Source organism: Sinocyclocheilus anshuiensis, unplaced genomic scaffold (genome assembly GCF_001515605.1).
Source record: "Sinocyclocheilus anshuiensis isolate Anshui unplaced genomic scaffold, SAMN03320099.WGS_v1.1 scaffold1885, whole genome shotgun sequence".
NCBI classification, from domain to species: domain Eukaryota; kingdom Metazoa; phylum Chordata; class Actinopteri; order Cypriniformes; family Cyprinidae; genus Sinocyclocheilus; species Sinocyclocheilus anshuiensis.
Window position 1 is genome coordinate 884,534 of NW_015542322.1, and position 16,285 is coordinate 900,818.

Below are 16,285 nucleotides of genomic sequence, written 5' to 3' on the forward strand. Positions count from 1 at the left end.
GCCTCATTTGTGTCAGTTCCAACTGTAAGTTAAAAATAAGTGTGCTTTTCAGCAATTTTATGCACATCCCATTTGCTGACATTAATTTGTATTATGCATATGCTGTATTTGTGTTATATCTAACAATATGTTCTCTACATTTTATTTAGGTTTTTAAAATCACCAAAACCATTATTTCAAGAGTACCATTAAAAATGGGGGGGGGGTTCATTTTTAATGGTTTTAATAAGTCTCTATTGCAAAGTTTTCTATTTGCAATATTCTACATTTTTTTATTTATTCTTGTAGTGGCAATTACTGATCATTACTCCAGTCTTCAGCGTCACATGATCCTTCATAAATCTAATATCCTTCTAATATGCTGATTTGATGCTCAACAAGGATTTCTTCATGCTGACAATAGTTGTGCAACTTAATATTTTTGTGGTAATATTTTCTCAGGATTTATGGATGAATATAAAGTTCAAAAGAACAGCATTTAATTGAAATCCTTTGTAACAATGTACAAGTCTTCACTGTCACATTTGATCAATTTAATTAAAAAAAAATTTATATTATCTTACTGACCCCAAACGTTTGAAAGGTAGTGTATGTCAATGGTTTTGGTCATATTAAAAACCCAGTTAAAGAAATATAATACAATTAATTACAATGAAAGCAAGCATTATAATTCAACAGAATGACAATAGGACAAATAAAAGAATAGATACTCAGAAGGACTGGGTAAGCAACACATCAGAGACTATATGTATTGTTAACCAGCAAGAAATGAAGTCACAAGTATGTAGCTTTGATGTGGGATATTAAAATGTGTGCATGTGCAAAAAAGCATATTAATTACAACTTCTGAAAGGGGAAGGTTTGAGACTTCAGTCACAAGTTGGGAAGGAGAATGTAGGAAAAATCAGCAGCAGAACATCTAAAAGTTCAATCTAGTTACTAAAGGGCCATTTTACAACACAATAGACCTGGAAATAGTATAGTTGAGCAGCATGCATCAGGGGGTGAATACATTTGTGAGAAGAAAAGGGGATCAACAACTTTGACATACAGTACTGTTCTACACTGAAAGCAAGTGACCCTAATGATAGTAAGCTGAAGGGCAGAAAGGCTGGAGTTGTGGGGGGACAAAAAGGTCTCGACTTGAAGGTTTGAGGAGGGAGGTGCCCAGGGGGTACGAGAGGATCTTGACTTACTGGCAGGAGAGCCCTGTGGTGAAGCCACCAGAGCGGGCAGCTCTTCCCCGGCACTGCACTGACTCATCACGGCACTGTCACTGCTCGCTCCCTGCGCACTCTCGGCTGGCACAGCCCCAAAACCACACGCCACCAGGAGGAAAAACACACACATCTCTCTTGTCCTTCACCAGCCGAAACACACTAACAAACACCACACCAATGCTGGCACTTCATCATGACTAAATAGCTTAATGGGCACGAAGACGCTGGATGGGATGAGCTGTTAGATGAGCTGTTCTCGATACAAGAAGCACTGTGTTTATGGGAGCAGGACTACAGGTGATGATCCTGGATTTTGCAGTGGAGTTATGAGAGATGGTGTGACGCAGGTCTGTATCTATGGGTGTGGTGAAGCTGAATCGTGTTTGTTGTGTTTGGACAACAGCGCGCTCAGAGATTGTTTCTCCAGGCTCCGCGCCAATTTCCTGTCCTCATCACCTAACCTCAGACGTGACGGAGCTAATGATAAGGCTCTTTAAGCCGCTATTGTCCGTCCAGGCCCGGAGTGAATAAGGAGAGGAAATGAATTCGAGCCTGGCCTTTTTCGTGACAGAAAACAGTATCGGCGAGAGTCCCTCAAGAAAAACACGCCGGTTCACAACATGCTAATGAATTTACAAGACACGGCACATCCACAAACATCTAAATAAGTGGGGTAAAAAACACAGGACACACACGCACAAAATCTACAAGGAAACCTACTGAGACACCGACGGCTTTAAGACAGATGTGTGCATGTATATATCAATTCACTTGAACTTGGCTCATTTGTGTGACAATGACAAACGGTGTGAGTGATCCGACATAGAGATGCTATTCAGATGGGACTAGTTTTCCCTGAGGACATCGGGTAAGGTTTTGAAATTCAAAGAAATCTAATCCCATCCAAACAGGAATGTTTGTGAATACACTCATTTTTTTGAGAGTTTACCCTCATTTACTTTGTTGAATACTGTAAACTCTAAATCTCTCTGGTGCACCTTCACTATCTCTAAGCTAGCAATTTAGCTGAAAACACAAAGGGTTGTGCCATCATGCATGTTAAACATGTAAATCACAATCCATCCAACCCAGTCTCAATGCCCTCTACCGTAATTCCCCTCCTGTGCGTTCATGGCCCTGTCTTCAAATCACAAAGCCTCAGGTGTCACTGCAGCCTCACGTTTTTATATTTCAAACAGATACTGACTGACGTGACATGTATTTTGCTTAATCAAAGGCTTTTTGGTGTGTTTCGGGACTGTGATCGGACAGGAGAGGGATTACTCTTCTGACACGAGCACTGGGAGCTGCAACGCCACAGAGCTGGAGGCATGCAGAGAAGAGGAGAGAAGATCTGTGTACCTTTCCTACCTTTCATATCCTCTTCCTCATTGGTGTTACAGCTCTCTGTGGAGCCCTGGGGACAGAAATAGAGACAGACAAAAACGTACAAGACAAACAAAACATGAGACGTGAAAGAATGAATAGCAGCATTAAGTTATGGTCTCTAAAATACTTCCAGAATTAGGACCCTCATGATTCAACACGTTTTTGATTCTAAGAATGATTCTTGATCATCTTAAGTTAAACATTAATTTATCATAATATGTTACATTAATTTATTGAGTTATAATATTAATAATAATAATAACACCACTACCCACAATTCAACTTGTTTTTCATTCAAAGAGATTTACAATTACAAAATAATGATTGATATATCTTCATTTTTAATATTTTGCAACAGTGATGGCTCACAAATTTTTAGCGAGTTTTATAATAATTATTATTAGCAGGATTATTATTATGAACTAAAACCAAAACCATAAAAACTCTATTACTTGAAATAAGTGTACTGAAATTGAAATAAACTGAAAACTGAAACCAGATAAAATATATTTAAAAAAATAACCTGAAATTTAAAATGAATTTAAAATGATAAAAATGACAAAAACATAAATGAATCAACAACTATAAAAATATAAACTATAATAGTATGTTAATAACACTAATACTGATTATTAGGCTTAAAAATCTTTTGCGATTTAATAAAACAAAAATTACATTTTAAAATCCAATAAGGACCATTTCATTTGATCAGTCAAGATTCATTTAGAAAAACAGTGCAAAAGTGCAATTTGTGAATCGATTTTCCATCCCTCTTCCAAATGCTCTTGAAAAATGTACCTTGGGTCCATCGACAGGGTTGTGCACAACTGTAGTTTGTGGCTCCTGTAAAATTTTACAAGATTTTACATCATGATTAAAGTAGTAAGACTCATCCACAACAATCTGGTTAAACGCAACATCCTGCAGGAACAAACACACACACTTTTAAAGCTGCTGTGACTGTCTTGGCTAAGACACAAATTGAGGATTCTGAGATCAAATAAAGAAATAATGATCTAAATAGACAATTACTTTATGAGGAAATGAACACAAGGTTGAGGTTCATGATGAGCTTGAAGAACAAACCGACCACACACGTACACTTATAAAAATAATAAATGGCATGCGTCATGATGATTTAAAGATGCAGTTTCTCAAATTCAACTGAAATTCTGCTGAAACCACAGGAATGGAGAATCATAAAAGGAAAAGATCCACCTTGAAGTCAAGCAATTTCTGGATTATATGCACTATGCTTTTCCTCAGATTAACTTCCACTTATTCTCACAAATGTTGTGACCCAATTGAACCCTCAAAAAAGTTGCCTTTTTGTCTGATAGCCCAGTGGTTGCTGGCTGTCCATCAGCACTGTGGAGGCATTTTGAGGCCTCAGGAGGGGTCAAGGGTTAACTTGTGCTCTTAATGGATTGTTTTGGAGGTCCCAGGATGCTCTTTGCTCAGCTATTTGGGCAGTCAAGCAAACAAGGCCCATGTGAAGTGTCAATCCACTTTCCTTTTTTTAAACCTCCAGGGGACACTGCTAGTTTCCAACACAGCCAAACGGCTGACAGCTTTCTGTGTGGCATACTGCATCTTTATGGTGACTGGTTTATGCACTCCGACACAAATTACCATGTTATTTGCCGAAATCCATATATTTATTCTATTCTAGAGTGAGGACAAGAACAAATCAGAGGACAAGAAGTGTGAGGAAGGACATAAACCAGCAGCTTACGGGCAAGAACAAATCACTCCTAATGACACGTTTATAAAACACCAGATGTGTTTCGAGAGGAGACGAGCCCTCCAAAAAACACATAAGGGAAAAACAAGTAGTGCACAGCAAACTACAGGTCTGAGCTATTTTTAGTACATGCAAAACGGTTTCAAAAACATTATTGCAAACACTTGATCATGTACTATGGGATACTGTCAGATGAGTAGATGGGTTACAAAAAGAGTTAAATGTAGATGAGGTACCATCGGTGTAGAAGCGGTCGTGTTGCTTTCTTTCATGGCGTTCACTACAGCGCTCACTACACTGTTTTTAGTGTTGTTTGTCTGAGGCTGAAATAGAGAGGACAGATACAACTTCCTTTTCAGAGAGATGACATTACTAGGGACATGATCGGAGCCGATCCTCCTATGTCAGTCATGGTAGTTAGAAATCACACAACAGATGAATAGCATACGCCAGGAAGATTATCCATCATTCAGAGAGAAAGCGACGATTACTAATGGACATTTCATGGAATACTGTGTCAAAATTATTATAATACAGTCTGATAACACATGGGTTGTACTACTACTAAATAACTTCAGAGCGCAAGACTTCTGTAGCAAAGCACAAAGTACTGCCTTAATGCAGCAATATGGTTTTATTAAAAAGTGGCGTTTAGTTTAAAACCCATTAATGGAAAGCTCTGGTAGAGATGGGAACCTCAAAAGGCTGCTGGAAAGATTAAAACATCTCAATCTCCAGGAGAAAGTAGGTATATAAGGAACATCTGTGGGCTTACCTTGACTCCATCTGCCTTTTTGTTGAGTAAACTTTTGCATGCTGTAGGGAACAGAGAAAGACTAAATTACTACAAACAGCGTGAGTGACAAAACTGACAGAATGCTCACATCTGCACATATTTCAAATAAATCCCCATATAAAACAATTAACAAACTGCTGGCTTGCATTCCGTCATTCATTAGCATACAGGGTTTGGGAGGTAATGCCGACTAGCATCATTTTTCACCACAGGAGACATTTCTCACAGATCTATATATATCAGTTTAATCCAAAGACATATAAAGCTTTGTGAGATGAAGGTAATAGTATCTTATAAATAAATAACTTACTGCAAATAAAAAAAAACTTTAAAGGGGTCATATCTTGAATCAAATTTTCCTTGATCTTTAAGAGAGATCATTGAAATACTGTACTGTATAAAAATGTATTGTAATTTCAAACTCAAGAAACAAACGAGTAGAAACAAGAAGCTGCAGATGTCAAAAGTGGCAAAAGTCACAAAAAGTGACCTTTAAAAAAATATTTTTATTTCTGTTTCTATTTCAAGTAAATGCTGCTCTGGTTTTTAACATTGATAATAATGAGAAATGTTTCTTCTTCTCACCAAATCAGCTTATTAGGATGATTTCTGAAGGATCATCTTGAAAGTTCAGCTTTACCATCATAGGAATAAATTACATGTAAAATGTTTTAAATAAAATATAAAAGTTATTTTAAATTATGATATTTCACAATATTAATGTTTTTACTATAAATTTTATCAAATAAATACAGCCTTGGTGAGAATAAAAGACTTCTTTCAAAAACATAAAAAATATATTTTGAAAATTTATGAAAAAAGTATTCATAAATGCATATAAAATCAATAAGTATTCACATTTGAGGGGGTGTTTCTTAAAGTAACAGCAGCACACAAAAAAAACTATTCCTGCTTAATTTTAATGCTCAGAGCAAGTGTGGAAAATTATGAAATTATAGATATTACCCAAATTATGACAGTTTTTGTGGCAAAAAAGGGAAAAAAACATTACTAATATTTTACTAACACAAGATAACCCCAGTGCGGAAGAATATAAAAATGCATGATATAACCCCTTTAAAATTAACCAATTGCACAAACTTGGAATAAATTGCCCATTTTATTTGATTTTTCACCAATCAGAGAGCAGATACAGAGAATACATTTATTCTCCATTTGCAGCTGCAGGTGTAATGAGGGAAAATCATGCCTAATGTATGCAATTGATTTTTCCTTTAACTGCTTTAACTGTTATTTCCCAGAGGGCATGTTGGAGAGGTCTTGAGACAGTGTAAGGGAAATGGCCCCCGATACACTTCAGAATCCCTCAGAGAACAATCAAATGACTTGTGTAAGGCCTGTAAAACCTCAATAACAGAAAAAAACTAAAAACTCAGGTTTCACATTCGATATTCCTGTTTAGCGCCTTACCTTCCATAAACAAATGGGAAGAAAAGATGGCAAGGTTAAGAAGAAAACAAAAAACATTTAGTAGCAGAGAGGACAAGCTGGACGATAGCAGGCATTGTTTGCATTGCAGGCCTGCTTTCATGCTTCACTAATCATGAGGTGAGAGGTGCTGGTGGTGGATGCAATTCACCATACGGTCAGCCATGCAGTGCCACGAGTCCCATAATGCAATGCACTGATGTCATAAAGCTAGACCTCAACTCATTACCATTCCACTGTCTCTCACATATCTAACTATGTCTCATGGGATTCACAGACTGTGATTGGGAAAGCTTAGTCAGCAGTCTTCTGTTATACAGCGCAATAATCAGATGGATTTGGGACCCCAGGACACTGCAGTCATACTGATGCTGAGTGGAAATAAATTATAGAGGGAGGAAGAAATCACTTTCAAACAAAGATTAGACAATAATATTTTGCAAAAATATTCAAAAAGATCATGTGGCATCCTTTTGCAGTTTAAATAACAGGGGTGAACAGATAAATCAAATTTCAATGCAATGATTACAGAATTTAATAACTGCATAACGCGTTAAGTGCACAATTCTTGAGCTATTTTCCGTTATAAATATCCACTAAATCCAAATCAGCAATCTAAACACTTTATCATGTTTTTTCTTCAAATAATCATACCAAAATAATTAAATCTTGATTTTCAAATTTCAAATGTTATGATGTGCTGAATGAATAAGTAAAGAATAATAGCTGAATCAAAGTCGGATCAAATATTCACACCCCTATTAAATAATGCTTCAGAAGGTGAAAAGGTCTTTGAGACAGCATATTGAACTAGTAAAATCCATTACGACAGCCATTAAAAGATTCAATACACCTTTAAATCAGACGTGTGCAAGCAACAAATGATATATTAGAGATTTACAGGCAACACAGCCGACATAATAACATGCCTTATCTTCATAACCTATTGGACAGTAAATCTTATCTTGGTCATACAATGAAAAGCTCTTAAACAAAGAATGAAGAAACATTGATGAAATTTCATTACTGGTTATTGGTTAACATCTTACATCAACTGGAGGACTGGCTTTAACAACAGCAGAATATAAAGAGTTATAAACACTTACAGTACTAGTTGAAGCCAAGAACTGATGGAGAGCATTGATTGGACGGCTCAAAAGAACATTAAAGGAACATTCCAGGTTAAATACAACTTTAAACTCTATGACTTGTCCTTCAGTTAGTAAAAAGAATAAAAATGTCTACAGTAATGCCCTTCCAATGGGATTTTCAGTGGTAGTTGAGGTCACAAATACAGTCCATAGAACTAAAATCAAGAAATATTTGAATTTTTAGTTCAACTTTATATCAGAACCTCAAAATTTTGTTCAAACAGTGAGTCAAGAGTGCGTTTTCCCAGCAGCATCAAGGTTTCGTACTTTTTTAATAGGAATGCTAATGGACAGGTATTTTAGTGCTCCTGAATCATGTATAGTATACATACTGCAGAAATAGTAAGAGAAGACTCTAACCTATAACTAACAACCACAACAACTGAAACAGTACATTTTCACAGGTTCAATAATACAGCGAAGGGCTCTTGTTAGGTTTCCATAATCCTGGAGGATCTGAACAGATGCTGCAATTTTTCTTAATTGTTCTCCTTTGACCATTACGTACATACGAAGTATTCTTGCAACGCTGACAGCTGCTCAGACACAGCTTGTTGAAAATGGCAGCTGGCTGACATTTACTGAAACTGACAGACAGATGTCTCGCACGTCGGAAAGAGTGAGACAATTCAATTTGATCAGATAACACAACTGGAACCAGAGATCTCCTCTCCACTTTCTCCTGACTCAGACACTGTCAACAGTGTTGTCCATCTGCCCTCCAGAGGGCCTCCTTCCCCGCAGACCACCTGGCGCTCAGCGGACCCTTGCGCCGGCTACATGGGGTCTGACGACTGGCAGCAAGCCAACCCCGCTCCTGCCTGTCCGTGTGGTTAAGCCCCTGCGCCTTGGCGACGGGAGAAGGAAGAGTTGAAAGGAGAGTGGTAGGGCAATGGTGGCTTGGCTAGGCTGCAAGGGTCTGCTTTAGTTGATGACACAGGACACCGATCTAAAAACCTCCATCCCCTCCAAACAGACATGAGAGCACAGACGCGTGACCGGAGTCCTATATCTGCAGCTAAAGCAGACTTCACTTAAATGCTATTTAACCCAATAGCACAAAACACCAGTAAGTTGATCAGCAGGGAAGGAGGGAGCCAAAAAGGGCTGAAGCAATTCAACCGAGAGGGACAGAGCGCGAGAGAGTGAGAGAGAGAGAAAAAAAGAGAAAGTCTAATCAAAGAAGGAGCAGCAACAATTGCATTTTTTACTCCATGCAGACAATAATGCATGCCGGCCGATGGTGGGTCTCATGGCGGCGATCGTTAACATGAATGCAGTGCTGCGCTATTGATTGGATTGTTTTGCCTAGAGCCGCTGTGTTTAAATTGAACCGGGGACAGTTGCGAGATGAAACGAGACATTGTTTGTTCACGCATATAAAAAGAGCCGATCTATGCCGACGGATAAATGAATAGACCATTTGAAAGCTGAACAAAAGCTATAATACTTCAAATGTCCCTATAAGAGTCATTCTCAAAACATGGTAACAAACACTGATCAGTCAAGAAAAAGATTTCAAATAATTAAGAAATCCCACTCAAATCATTCTATGTTACTGAAAACTTTATTAAATACTGGAAAATAGTTTCACTTTTGAGTATTTTTCTTAAAAGAGATGAATTTGCCAGATGCCTAGTACACCACTTCTATGAAATTTGCAAATGGATATTTGGCCACCAAATTGAGCAGTTAATTTTACTTTTGAATTAAATTAAATATTTCACAAGTATAATTTACATTGGATTACATACATTATTTAAATAATATGTGAGTTGTGTTAGTTGAGAGGCATTATTTAAAAAAACGTAATATAATATGAAATTCAACATTTTTGAGAATGACCCATATCTGTCCTGTAGCATTAACAATTCTTTCATTGATTCGACCCATTTTAGAGGACTGAACCTGCTCTAATACTTCTTACAACTATAGGGTTAAAAGCTAGCTAGATGATTGTTAAAGTTACATGGTCATGTAAAAGCAAAGCAATATAAAAACATGGCTGAAAAAAATGACATGCTATCCCATATACTCTTACACACTTTGCTCAAATGCATGACGTGTATGTGAGAGATGAAAATTCAGCAGGCCACTATCCTTTTAAAAGTGAGAACTTCTCCAAGACTACATAGCAGACGTCGTTCATGAGAGTGAAGACCAAATAATTTATGCAAGTGATGGCAAGAGAGGCAGGCTTCTTATTGGCTGCATGCTGGTTGGGTAGAGCAGAGGGAGGGCGGGGGTTTGGAGGCATTGTGGAGGGGGCTCGCTGGTCCCCCTGGTGGCGAGGTGAGGAAATGCACTCTCACATACCTTCCTGTGCAAGGGCGGCAGTGCTTGTGGTGGGAGCAGCAGGGCTGGTATGCTGCCGGCCCACTATTGGACAGAGAGGCGTTGAGTTGGGAGAAGTTATGGAACTGTGTTCAAACCCTCTACTGAACAAATTACCTTTGTTTATTATAAGGAAACAAGGTCTAGAATAAAAACGAAAAGCTAAAGCTTTCAAACCTGCTATATCACCTGCACAAACCGTAAACATCTTCCGTTCAGGAAGTAAACTGATATTAAACTGAAAAGAAAGTTACGGATATTCCTTTACTGCCTTAGCTCAAAAAATCCAAAACTTTCTACTCCTGTAATCCAAAGCTCTAGATCCCAAGTGAATTCTCCTTCCATTTAATTACCAAGCCAGCCGTTCGAGATCTTTTTTTATAGTGAAAACTGGAGTAAGACTTCAAGAGGTGGGCAAAGTTCATCCATGACTTTGCACTTTCCTACCTGATCCCAGGAGAATGAGGGAACTCACCTGAGAAGTTTCTAGAAACCAGCATAGTAGTGAGAATGGCTCCCTGAACAAAGACAGAGAAAAATGGAGTGTTTAGTCCATGGCAACAGGACTTTCAGCACTAATTACCCAAGGGAAGAAGATTGGAGTTAGTCTAAGGGTCCTTCAAACCTATGCTGTACCTTGAGTTTTCTGCGAGCGTTGAACTTGCGCAAGCACTCCACGGTCTCTTGGCGATGCATCATGGATGCCACTGTGGACCGTTGCTGAAATGAGCAAATGCAAGACAGAGAAAAATATTGCACATCAGCATTATTTAAGTATTTGAACCAATTAAAGGGATAGTTCATCCAAAAATGAACAGTCTTTCATTATTTATCCACCCTCAACTGGTCCTGTATGACTTTCATTCTTGTATGGAACACTAAATAACACTTAACAAATGTATTAATATAATTGTCACCATTAAATGAATTGTGAGTTTGCCGTTTTTCAAGAAGGATGCAATAATACCATAAAAGTAGTCTATACAAGTTATTCCAAGTTTTCTTCCAAGTCATACAATAGTCTTATGCAAGCTGACACAGGTATTTATGTTATTCATTCATAATCTATCCATTGCGTTCTCAAGAACAAGATTCATGAACAAATCATTCAACACGTGCATTCAAAAGATTTGATTCAAGAGTATGATTTATTTATAAATCAGACTTTGCTAATTTGTTAAGACTCAGAAAACAGAACATAAGTTGTATGGACCATATTTATGGTGTTTTTTAGGGCTGCACAATAATAGTTAAACTGATAATCATGATTACTTTGATCAGACATTGTGATAATTAATGACAATTGTTCTCATTTGAGAAATTATGTTTTACATTTCACCCCGAGTGGGGGATTTAAACTCTTGAAATCTGGCAACCCCTGGAGTCCAGTTATCAATGCAAGTTAATGGAAATGTCAAATGAAAAAAAAAATGTTTTTAGGATAAATAACTATTGGGCAAATCTCGCAGATGATTATGCTTAATTAATCAAGAAAAGCAGAAATGATCATGCATAAAATGTGATTAATCGTGCAGCCCCAGTGCTTCTGCACTATTTTTGAAGCTTGAAAGCTCCAGTCCCGATTCATTGACGTTGTGACGTAAGGAGCAACCAGCACTTTACTCAAAAGTTCTCCAAAGTCATACAAGTTTGAAACAAGATGTGTAAATAAATAAGAATTTTCATACTGAATGCACTGTTCCTTAGCTATTACCTATTCTGAGAGCACAAAATATGTGAATGTGAAAGCTGCATTTCATATTAAACTCTAAAAGAGCTCAGATTCCCCCAGTAGATTTTTCTTGCTTGGAGCTTGTGGAAAATGTAGAGATAACTCGGCAGAGATAACTTACGCAGACCCATGGGTGCTTGAGGGCTTGCTCTGCGGTGATTCTCTTAGCTGGGTTGATGGTCAGCATTTGGTTGATGAGGTTCTTGGCCTCGGGGGTGACCGTGTCCCACTCCGGAGAAGGAAACTGTGTGGGCAAGAATCATGAGCGAGCGTTAGATATGCAATCTAAATGCAGGAGCAAGCCTAGAGAGCTTTTCACACCACAAGATGTACTGACACACATACAGAGCGGTCTGCACCGGGGCCTAATGAAATTAAACGTATCACAAGGCAGCGTACAGGATCCAATGAGTCACGGCAGTCAGTCCTCCTATTGTCGGCCTATTCGGCACGGCTGGTGCTTGAAACATGTTGCTTGCGCATTTCACACCTCATGGCTTCATTGCAGCCCATAACTAGAGAAAATTGCAGTTGTAATTAGCCAATAAAAAGCTGTGTCTGTATCTGTGTTAAATGTGTCACACCTCCTCTTTCGTACCAGAAGATCTTAATGTGGCCATTACAAATCCTTTGACTGTTTCATGAAAACCTTGGGCAGGTTCCAGGAAGTATAATTTGTTTTGCGCATCAAGCTGTGTTGCATCAGCTAAAACGAGCGTGTGGATTGTACTTAGAAACACCACAGGTGCTCGTAAGTCCTTACACACACTGATTCAGCTGCGCTTTTGGCTCAGGGCACTGTTAATACATGTCATGGGTGGGGCGTTTCTGCACCGCTGTGCGCTGCTTCAGCAAAGACGGCCACTCAGGATTGCGGATGGCGCATCCAAACGTGAACACATGGCCAGAAGGCGCAGTGACAGACGCTGGTAACGGATGATGAAGCACAACTCTACACCTCATTGATTGTGGTCACACGACGGAAGGTTACTAGAGTACAAAACAAAGAAGCAAGTTCACTGCGAGGTTTCCCAAGTTGAAGTATATATTGTGCGTCAATAGCAATGTGTCAGCCTGTCGAGATTTGGAATAACATTTATGCTATGGTAGATATATTACCACTGCTGTTGGGCAGAGACTGCTTTTTACTATTTACATATAAAAAAAAAAGAAAGAAAAAAGTCAACAAGAAGGAATCATCCAATTAGAAATTAGTAATTAAGTAATTCATACTTAGTACTTAGTAATTAGTACACACACAATGTACACACAGACTTTTATTTTGGAAGCGATTAATTGCGATTAATCAATTTTACATCCCTAAGTGACAGTTAAAACATTTACAAATGTTGCAAAAGACTTCTATTTCAAATAAATGTATGTCTTTTGAACTTTCTATTAATCAAAGAAATTTGAAAAGATGTTACAGCTTTTTACAAAATATTAAGCAGAACAACTGTTTATAGCACATTTGACATTGACGACTGTAATATAATGGCTGCAAAAAATTCAGCTTCGCCATAACAGGAATAAATACAATTTTAAATGTATTAAAATGGAAAGCAGCTATTTAAAATTCTCATAATATTACTGTTTTTACTGTATTTTTGATCAGCCGTGGTGAGCATTAGAGACTTCTTTCAAAAACATAAAAAATAAAATTGTACTGACCCCAAACATTTGAATGGTAGTGTATTTATCGTTTTTGCACTGCTTATTCTTTATGATTCATCAATCATCATATTTCTTTTTTCTTTCATTTCCAAATACTAAGAGAAAATAATCAAATTAGATTAAAAAAAAAAAACATTATTCCTGATCTTAACTCTTTACCGGCACATTATATTTAATATCTCTAAACCAGGGATCTTCAACAGTTCCTTGTTCAGTTAACAGTTTCCTTCCCAAATTAAAGCATATTAAGTATAATAAAAAATACAATGTCCAACTATATGACTCTGATCATTTTAATGCCTTTGCGTCATAAGAAAGTATGAAAATACATTAATATGGAACTATACACGTTTTGAGTGGTCCCTGTTATGACACTCCATCCACAGAAGGGTCCTTGACCTATGAACCATTTTGTGGTTGAATTTTCAGCAAATTTAACTACATTGTGATAAAGGATTTGTCATATTTTCCATCTCTGAAGTGAACTGACCTGGCCTGCCCAACCCTGTGACTACCAAAACCATCTAAAAGTGTAACCTGCATGCACTCCATTTTCACAATAAGGTCACAGTTACCGGTATATCATCTCTTCCCTTTTATTTGTCACATAAATTTTAATGGAATGAGCGTCTCTCTGGGGCAGTCACTCACTCCATGTCCTGCCACATACGTCTGAGGGTGTGAGACTGTGATGCAAGAGATGGACATTTCAAAAATACGCAAGCAAACAAGCACATACACTCTGGGACAAGAGGCAGTTGTTTCTAAGCAATGCTCATCTCTCTGCAATGCGTCAGGGAGGGCCTGACATAATCAATAACAGTACCAGTAGCTCTAAAATGCACCCAATCAGAAATTAAACAGAACAGTTGGATCACAGTGTGTGTTGCAGAGACATCTGTTGTAATCAAATCATGCAGGAACAATTGAGCAATAAGCTGGAATCTTATTTATTTTATTTCATTTTATTAAATAAAATAAATATGGAAATATGATCATTCACTGAAGTCTGACTGAAAAATATAAAATAATAATTTACAAAATCATATAAAATTCCAGCTCATTGATTTATTTTTCCAACATTTGATTACATTATTTTTTATTTTATTTTATTTTTTACTTTATTCTTATTTTATTTGCGTCTTCCACCCCTCTTGCCCTATTATTGCCATCAGTTTAAACATTTTTTAAACAGCTCTGCCTTGAATTTTATTCCAAGAGATTTCACAAACATTAATAGGAAATGTTAATGGTATCCTGCTGGGAAATTCCAGTGATTTTCTGAAAGGATGTGGAGGCCTTGTGATGTGCGGTCTAAAATTAAACAAGCCTCACTAGACTCATTTATGAAACGTGAACTTGATGAGTTCACAGACTAGACTAATTAGAAACACCCAAAAATATGATTTTAAATTAAAACGTTGCTTCAAAAATCTATGCAAATTTGACAGAAATGTGGCCAGAGGAAATGTAGAGAGCAAAGAATTTTTACACTCCTAGTGAATGCCTCAGTTGAAAGACTTGATGGTGCATTCAAAGACCAGTCAGATGAAGGAGGTTTTAGAGTAGCTGGACTGAACTCCCGCAGACAGAGACAGTTCGAGAGAGTGGCTCCATCAGAGGACAACTGTACTTACATCATAAGCTCCAGCCTTGATCTGCTGGTATAACTTGTGTTGATCTTCATCCCAAAACGGAGGATAGCCCACTAACAGAATGTACAAGATTACACCTGTGAAGGAAAGAAACAGAAAAGTATTCTGATTGGCTGACAAAAAGAATATTAGATTCCTAATGACTGACAGTGTTTATTATTTTTTTTCACATGTACAAAGTTCCATGTTGATAGCACTACAGTAAAATATCACTTTGAGTTGTGTGTAGGCATGTGACGGTATCAAATTTTCATGTTGCGATTAATTGCGAATGCTTTTATCACGGTATACGGCATTATCACGATATTGAAATGTAGTTGCAAAAAAAATTTCAAAGTTTTACAGGTTTTATAACTTTTTTCTTATAACAAAAAGAACTGAACATTTAAATACAATAAAGCAATACACAAAAAATCAATTAAAACATTTCACACAGATTAAAGTGCTAAAGAATTATAAATACCATTTACAGTGCAATCTCATAAGTTAACTTTATGCATCAACAGCATCAACATTAACAATGAGCAATAGCTACATTTGCTACAGAAGTTATTAATCTTTGTTAAAAAAACAACTGTTAGTTCATGTTAGCTCGGGTTCATTAAATAACACAGTAGCAACTTTTGATTTTAACAGCGTGTTATTAAATATTGAAATTAAGATGAATGAATGTTTAGAAGAATATTTCATTGGCAGTTTAACTAATGAAATAACTAATGTTAACTAATGGAGCCTTAATGTAAAGTGTGACCCAACAAAGAATCAAAACCTTTTCAAACAGTATCTAGGGCATGTTGTAGTCCAGATTAAAATGTACAAAAATTTTGAAAATAAATAGCCTATTAAGTTGCTGTGAAGAACACTGTAGCGAATACAAAAATCTGAATGGCTATTTAAATCATTTAAATATGTTTCGGAAAGTAGCGCAGCTGCTTTGTTTCCGGGGTTTGGGGTAACGGCTGCATTTCTGCTGTTTAGCGCCATCTGCTGTCAGAGAGTGAATGTGCACTTTCATTCAGTGCGTCTCCTTCACGCGTTCCACCATGCGCTTCTCCCATGCTTGTTTACATCAGAGTAAACGGGTCTTTTATGAATCAGCATATAGCTGTGTTGTGCGTTGTGACCAGTTGATGGGAAAATT

The 16,285-nt window shown here is 37.3% G+C and overlaps 1 protein-coding gene across 1 annotated transcript in view; it reads right to left on the reverse strand.

Moving 5' to 3' along the window:
* The window catches only part of LOC107690933 (calcium/calmodulin-dependent protein kinase type II subunit gamma-like), an 83,284-nt gene that overhangs the window by 6,045 nt on the left and 60,954 nt on the right, over window positions 1-16,285 (reverse strand). Inside the window, exons 10-17 of the mRNA XM_016489362.1 lie at window positions 11,937-12,059; window positions 10,720-10,803; window positions 10,559-10,601; window positions 10,066-10,128; window positions 5,129-5,169; window positions 4,590-4,676; window positions 3,408-3,452; window positions 2,592-2,637 (exon numbers count right to left, since the gene is read on the reverse strand). Coding sequence (XP_016344848.1) covers window positions 2,592-2,637; window positions 3,408-3,452; window positions 4,590-4,676; window positions 5,129-5,169; window positions 10,066-10,128; window positions 10,559-10,601; window positions 10,720-10,803; window positions 11,937-12,059 — 532 coding nt within the window. The remainder of the gene's footprint in view (window positions 1-2,591; window positions 2,638-3,407; window positions 3,453-4,589; window positions 4,677-5,128; window positions 5,170-10,065; window positions 10,129-10,558; window positions 10,602-10,719; window positions 10,804-11,936; window positions 12,060-16,285) is intronic.